The sequence below is a fragment of the Habropoda laboriosa genome, unplaced genomic scaffold, assembly GCF_001263275.1.
Source record: "Habropoda laboriosa isolate 0110345459 unplaced genomic scaffold, ASM126327v1 scaffold295, whole genome shotgun sequence".
In the NCBI taxonomy this organism is placed as follows: Eukaryota; Metazoa; Arthropoda; class Insecta; order Hymenoptera; family Apidae; genus Habropoda; species Habropoda laboriosa.
The window spans coordinates 597006-603453 of NW_017100429.1; the positions used below are offsets into that span (position 1 = coordinate 597006).

At 43.4% G+C, this 6448-nt stretch overlaps 2 protein-coding genes across 3 annotated transcripts in view; both read left to right on the plus strand.

The window, feature by feature from the left end:
* Window positions 1-1530, plus strand: part of LOC108575690 (ubiquitin-like modifier-activating enzyme atg7) — a 7548-nt gene extending 6018 nt beyond the window's left edge. Inside the window, exons 5-9 of the mRNA XM_017938559.1 lie at window positions 28-328; window positions 391-738; window positions 829-944; window positions 1023-1317; window positions 1386-1530. Coding sequence (XP_017794048.1) covers window positions 28-328; window positions 391-738; window positions 829-944; window positions 1023-1317; window positions 1386-1448 — 1123 coding nt within the window. The 3' untranslated portion in view covers window positions 1449-1530. The remainder of the gene's footprint in view (window positions 1-27; window positions 329-390; window positions 739-828; window positions 945-1022; window positions 1318-1385) is intronic.
* Window positions 1531-2162: 632 nt separating this feature from the next.
* LOC108575703 (transcription cofactor vestigial-like protein 4) overlaps window positions 2163-6448 on the plus strand; it is an 8581-nt gene continuing 4295 nt past the window's right edge. The window contains exons 1-2 of one of the 2 annotated variants that reach the window (XM_017938580.1): window positions 2163-2300; window positions 3887-4128. In XM_017938580.1, coding sequence (XP_017794069.1) covers window positions 4071-4128 — 58 coding nt within the window. In that variant the 5' untranslated portion in view covers window positions 2163-2300; window positions 3887-4070. Of the gene's footprint in view, window positions 2301-3751; window positions 4129-6448 lie in introns of those variants that run through there. The other variant, XM_017938581.1, reaches the window with a different exon arrangement.

Below are 6448 nucleotides of genomic sequence, written 5' to 3' on the forward strand. Positions count from 1 at the left end.
AATTTATATTCCTTCATTTTCCATCAGGTTATCAGACAGAGCCATAAACCTGAACCTGAAGCTAATGAAATGGCGTCTCGTTCCAGATTTGGATCTAGAAAAGATCAGCAGTCTAAAGTGCCTTTTACTGGGCGCTGGGACCCTAGGATGCTCCGTTGCAAGAGTGCTTCTGGGCTGGGGAGTGAATAACATAATTTTCGTCGATAGTTCGAACGTTTCGCACAGCAACACAGTCAGACAGAGTCTGTATAACCATGAAGACGCTGTGAAGCATAAGTACAAGGCTTATGCAGCTAGAGACGCCCTTCTAAAAATCAGGCCAAGCATAGTGGGTACTCAGTTCTTCGTTTTATTTAGGCTTCACTGTATTAATTTTACCAATAACAATAGAACGTAGAAGGTGAGGTTCTGCACGTGCCAATGCCTGGACACGTTGTTGGTAAGAGCATGCTGGAGTCCACCAAACAATCATTGGAGAAACTGGAAGAACTAGTGGAAAAGAGCGATGTGGTCTTCCTTCTGTTGGATTCTCGTGAAGCCAGGTGGTTGCCCACGGTTCTTTGCTCTGCAAAGGACAAAATTGCGATCAATGCTGCTCTGGGATTCGATTCTTACACTGTACAGAGACATGGTACCAGAAATTTCGCCACACCGACCACACCAGACCTGGAAGCTAGGTACCCTCGTGGTATGGACCTTGGTTGCTATTTCTGCAATGACGTGACGCAACCTGGAAACGTGAGTGTACTAAAAGAGGATCTTAATCTGAAGTATCATAGTACCAATTTGTTCATCAAATATTTTAAAGCAATTTTGTTTTTGTTACAGTCGCAAACAGACAGAACCCTGGACCAGCAGTGCACAGTCAGCAGGCCAGGATTGTCGCAAATTGCTGCTGGTTTAGCGGTTGAACTGTTGGTAGCTCTATTGCAGCATCCCCAAGGGTAATAAAGAATGCAATATTTGTTTTATCAAAATGAGATTTGTAGTCTGTTTAATCATGGGAGTATTGGTATGTGTAGGATCGAGGCAGAAGCCTTGGTGGGGAATAGCAGAGACAATATTAGTCCAAGTGATACAGAATTGGTAGGCCTATTGGGATGCATACCACATACGATACGAGGATCCCTGTGGAATTACGACACCCAGCTGACAATCACGCACAGATTCACATCCTGCACGGCCTGCTCTGTGCCTGTTATCACCGAGTATAAAAATAGAGGCTTATCTTTCGTTCTGGACGCATGTAATATACCAAATTATTTGGAGAAATTGTCGGGACTGGAGCAAATACTTAAGAGACCTGATTTGGACGAGGTTTGTTACAATCAAAATTATATTTCCTCGTATAGAATTATTCTTTATTTTCTATGTTTCAATTAAAGCTTTGTTACGCTTTGGACAATATCAGCGACGACGACGAAGATGATCAGAACAGTATACCCTGAACGCACACACATTTTAGATACGTTGCATTACACTCATCGATACGAGTGAAATTTTAACATATGAGAACTGTGGAACAAAACCCACGCGATTGTCATTTCACGTTTCACGTTTTTTATTATAAAATTGACACTTGACATAAACGTATGTTATAGCCAGTAGTAAACATAAGCTTCGAAACGATTCGTTATCGTATTAACGACGCGATTTTTGTATAGAATTTTTATACGAGTATATCGAAGCAGCGAATATGTACATGTTCTTCAAATTTTTAATAATCAAACGACTAGTGGGCGAACGGGCGTAATGTAATAAATATGTTGTTGAATGTACTGAGAATTTATGTATGTATATATGAATGTATCTATTTCCCAGCGATCTCGTTTTATTTCCAGAAAAATGAATTATAAATAAAAAAAGGACGAATCTGAAATAAAGTCTCAATCAACATTTACAAGGTTCTTAAAATTAAGGTGGCCCTTATTTATTTAAAAAAAAAGCATAATTTAAGAAAAAAACGTAAAGTGTATTTCTGAGCTGTCCAGGTGTATCCTAGCCCTAAATAGGCGCGCGCGCGAGGACAGTCCACGATTTTGCCAGCAGAGAGCGTCTCGATGAGAGAATGCCAGGCATTCCAGCGTAATGCACGAGTAGTGGGGGACCGAGGTTGGCTCTCGTGTGTCAAACGGCCAGCCTGTGTGGTGTTCCGTGTGTGTTCCGGCCCCGCGCGCATACCATTAGATTTTCCTGCGTTTTCAATGAAAATACGTGCGTCGCGTTGGCTCGGTGCGCGAGCGGTGATCACCGCGGATGTTTGATCGCGTGTTCGCCGGGCTGTCATCGCTGAACGATCGGTGAGTGGACATTGGAAGCCGGGAGAACCACCTTAACTTCGATTTACCTCGAGGAATGCATGGCTCGTTCCTTTTTTTTCTCTCTGTTCACGCTACGCCGCATTCCTCTATCGATTCCTGCCCTCCCCATAGGAGGGGGGCTTGGCTGTTTCGTTTACTTGGTCGGTAAGAAGGTTTCTGAAAATCCTTACCGATTGTTCACTTTACAAATGGGCGAATTATTCGAAGAATTTTGTAATTGTGCGCGCGAGCGCGCGTGCATACCTCTTGATACACGATATCGAGGCGTTTCGTTGATACATCGCTTTCGACGAATTCCATCCAACGGCACGCGATATTATTTACGATCTCTCTTTCTCCCTTTTTTTGCTTGTATTGTAATTGGTAATCGAATTCTAAAGATTTTTTAAACTTTTGAGTAATGAGTTTTTTTTTTCTTTTCGAATATTAATACAAAAGGTATATGGAGAAATTGTTGTCGAGAAATTGAATTTCGGTGAGAATCAAGGAAAAGCTCTCGCGAGAGTATCGAGCGTAGGAGTGGGGAGTAGAGGTATTCGATCCAAATTGTGAGATCATTGGCTACCTTTTACTCGACACGAACAACGTTCCATCCTCTGATAATCTTGGATAGTAATTGCTATATACGTGTTAGAACTGAAAAATGTAGTAGTTTCAAGTTTTGCATTAGTTCCATGCTATCAGTTTGAATTTCTTTTTTTTAGACGGATTAAAGGAAATCCGTGGGATATGTGATAATTCGTAGAAGTAGCGTCAATTTAGGTGGCATTGTTTATGTCGTTGGGATGAAATTGCGACGCCGGTTGCGTGGAAGTTTGGAAAGAGAGCAGGGGGCGGGATACGGGAGTAAGAAAAGGAACGCTGGCTAGTAATGGCCTCAAGTGTCCCCAAATCATGTTCCAAATATTCCTTTCTTACCCCACTTGAAGGGTGGAACACCATAACCCACGGACCTTCGCCATCTATAGTCTCTTCAATATCTATTTAATTTTCAAGACCAATATAAATCCTAACTACCACAATTTAAACTAATAGTACCTTAATAAAAGAGCATAAATAGCTGTTTCTCTATCCAGTGAAGAAATTTTTGCTGAAATATTGTAGAATTCTGAATTTAAATTTGTAAAATAATTCTCCAAGGCTTCCTATCAGTCACAAAACACGAATTTTATTTTTTACACACAACAAAGGCCTTAATCTTAATCAGAGAACAAAGAAATACCTCAGTCTTATCTTCTAACCAAGGAAAACAAATTTTATATAGGAAAAAATGACAGGAAAACGTTGTAAAAAATTTAGAAATAGTTTTGTATTGTTCAGAAGTAACTTCAGTCCATCGCTAGAGTCGGCACGCTAACGGTGGGTGGAGTGGGATCGAGCGGGTACGCGTGGGGACTCGCGTTCGAGGCTAGCAGAGGGTGGCGCGGGGCTCGGGGCGAGCCTCTGGTGAGGGGTCCGCATTCCACAGACAATGTCACGTTTTTTAATCCCCGTTTTACTTTATTTGTGCTGCCTTCAGCCGCGAGGAAGGCCCCCAAACAGTTAACTTCGACTTCTGTCCCCAGAGAGCAGACGGTGCCGGGCTTCCAGCGTTTCCTCGCGGGTATTTCGAACACCTGCTGCATCCACGGCTCGTGGAACACCTCTGTCTGGACACTGGCCACGAATTAGCAGAGTTTTATTTACCGAATCGAACCCTTCAGGGTGAAACTGGTGCGTCAAGGATACCTATCGCGAGAAGAGGAGGAGATGTCTGCTGTTGAGAGCGCCTTGGACGTCCTCTCCAGGGCGGCGACCATGGTGCAAGGTCAGTTTGCCTCGTGACTCGCTCCTCTGATGGAGCTACGGACTCTAGTGTCAAGTTCTATGGGATTATTTTCGCTGACTGGATAGATTGTTGGTCTATGGTGGCTCTGAAAGTGATCTAGTGACTCTGTAACAAAGTGTTCTCCAGGATAACACAGGATACCATTCCTGGGGTCACTTGTCGCTACAGTAAATTACTATTTCAGAGCACACTTGCTCATTGACAGAGGGCTAAGGTCACTCTAGCCAGTCTACTGGGTGTTACAGAAAGTGTATTTATCGCAGATGTGATAGAACAAGGTAATTGTGTGTCTGAGGGGTGTCAAATAGCTTTCTGTAACACCTATTCCTAATGGAAATGAATCAGGTGATCTATGCTGGTCAATTATTGAATACATGCATAAGACGCCTTTACATTAGTTCTGAGAACCGCTACGTTTTCAGATACTCGATTTACCAAAGACACTCTTCCATTGATTTCCTAAGTTTACATCCCATAGATTCCACCCTTATTGCCCCAGTAATTCCCAAAACCACCGAGCCCGTCAGAAAGCCTCGTTTTCATAAATTAATTGTGGCTCGTCGAAGCGATTGACGGGAATTCACACTCCGTCGGGTCGTCGCGGATTTATGTAAGCAGCGAAGAGGCCAGTTCGAGCCCGCATTCCTACGAAATGCCAATTTCGCGTCGAATTAGATAACATTGTGCGGCGTTTATTTTAGATTCGTCGCGTTAGCGGCTTCTCCAACGCGCTCCTTGGCAAGAAACGCCCGTGCAGACCTTCTGTGACGCTCAGTTTCGATCGAAACAACGTCACCGTACATCCTTCCACCATCCTGATCCCTTAGTATTCCTGGAACCGCTTCTCACGGTGTCACGAACCGATTGCTGGCCAAAGTGTGTCGTTTTCGCAACGCTCTGGCGTGTAATCGAGCGTAAACAATGGTCTTCTCGCGCTGGGGCAATTGAATCACTCCATTATACTGTTGCAAGCCTTGTTACGCTGTTTCCATTCATGGAGAATCAGCGGACCTCTTTTTATTTGCTCAAGATGCTGATAGGGTGAAGTTCTTTGGTAAGGAAGGAAGTATCGGCTGGAAGATACGGCTCTTATCAGCAATTGAGTCATCGAAAGTTGATAATGCAGATAAATCTGTGTATTCTGGCTCTTTTTTCACATTCCAATATTTTTTACTGTTGAAAAATCCTATCGACACGTAATTACATCGATCTGTTCTTTCCTTTTCTTCAAAAATCTATTGTCCAGGGAAAAGAAATTTTCTGATGGTCAGAATCAAGGACAGCTGATTCTCCGAGCATACCGAGCGACACAAACGGCCATAAAAAAAAGGTAGCGGCGAAGTGTGACGCGTTAGAGAAAAGGTTCCACTTTCGAGGGCAATCGGGAGCATGACAACGCGTCCATGGCGATGATTTTCATAAATCATCGGCTGCTATCGGAGCGGACAGCGGAGCGTAACGAGAAGCCCCGGTTCTCGAGAGTGTGACTGGTCCCCCCCTCCCCGTGTGATGCGGTTTGTTGTGATGGAATGCCGTAGCTCGAACCTGTTCCGAATACCAACCGTAGTTGCGCCACGTGCCAAACGATGGCGCGTCCGGTGACTTTCTCGACTGTCCAAAAATACGTTTCCCCGGTCGATCCTACGGTTATCGACGCGGTTTCGATATTCCGCAGTTGTATCAGAGGGTAATTCATGTAGGGAGATCGTCAGAGCTGAACGATTTGATCTTCTCTCAAGGTTGTTGGTAATTTTCTGGGGGAAAAAATTATAAAAAGGGAGAGTAAAATTTTTATTCTAACTTGAGTGTAGCCTGGATGGAGGAATATTGGTATTTTTAGGTTAACAAGTAATTCGTGTAAACACTTTGGAAAGTTTTGTGGATTTTGAATCCGTGTTCTGAATCTAGTAATAATTTGTAACAAGTCGATAAGCTTGGAAACGAATAGTTCAATTTTTCACTTCATTTCTAACCTTGTCGAATGGAGATCTCTCAGTTTCGATTGACAGACAGATAGGTATTAATTTTCAACAGTGAGTCCGCATTGCAGGTTTCCTTTTGCTTCAGCACATTCCATCGGGTGTGAATTACGCTCTGCTGGCAGGAATATCGAATACTTGTGTATTTCTATTTATTCCGGTGTGTTGGAACGAGGTGGATTTTGGAGAACAAGGAAGATAGGATACGATGAAACGTGGCGAAACATTCCACGAATTCATGTCCACGTGCCGATGTGCAATTCGCTGCTAAACGAACGTCTGATAACCGTGTGCGATTACCTGGTCGCGTTGCTGTTAAA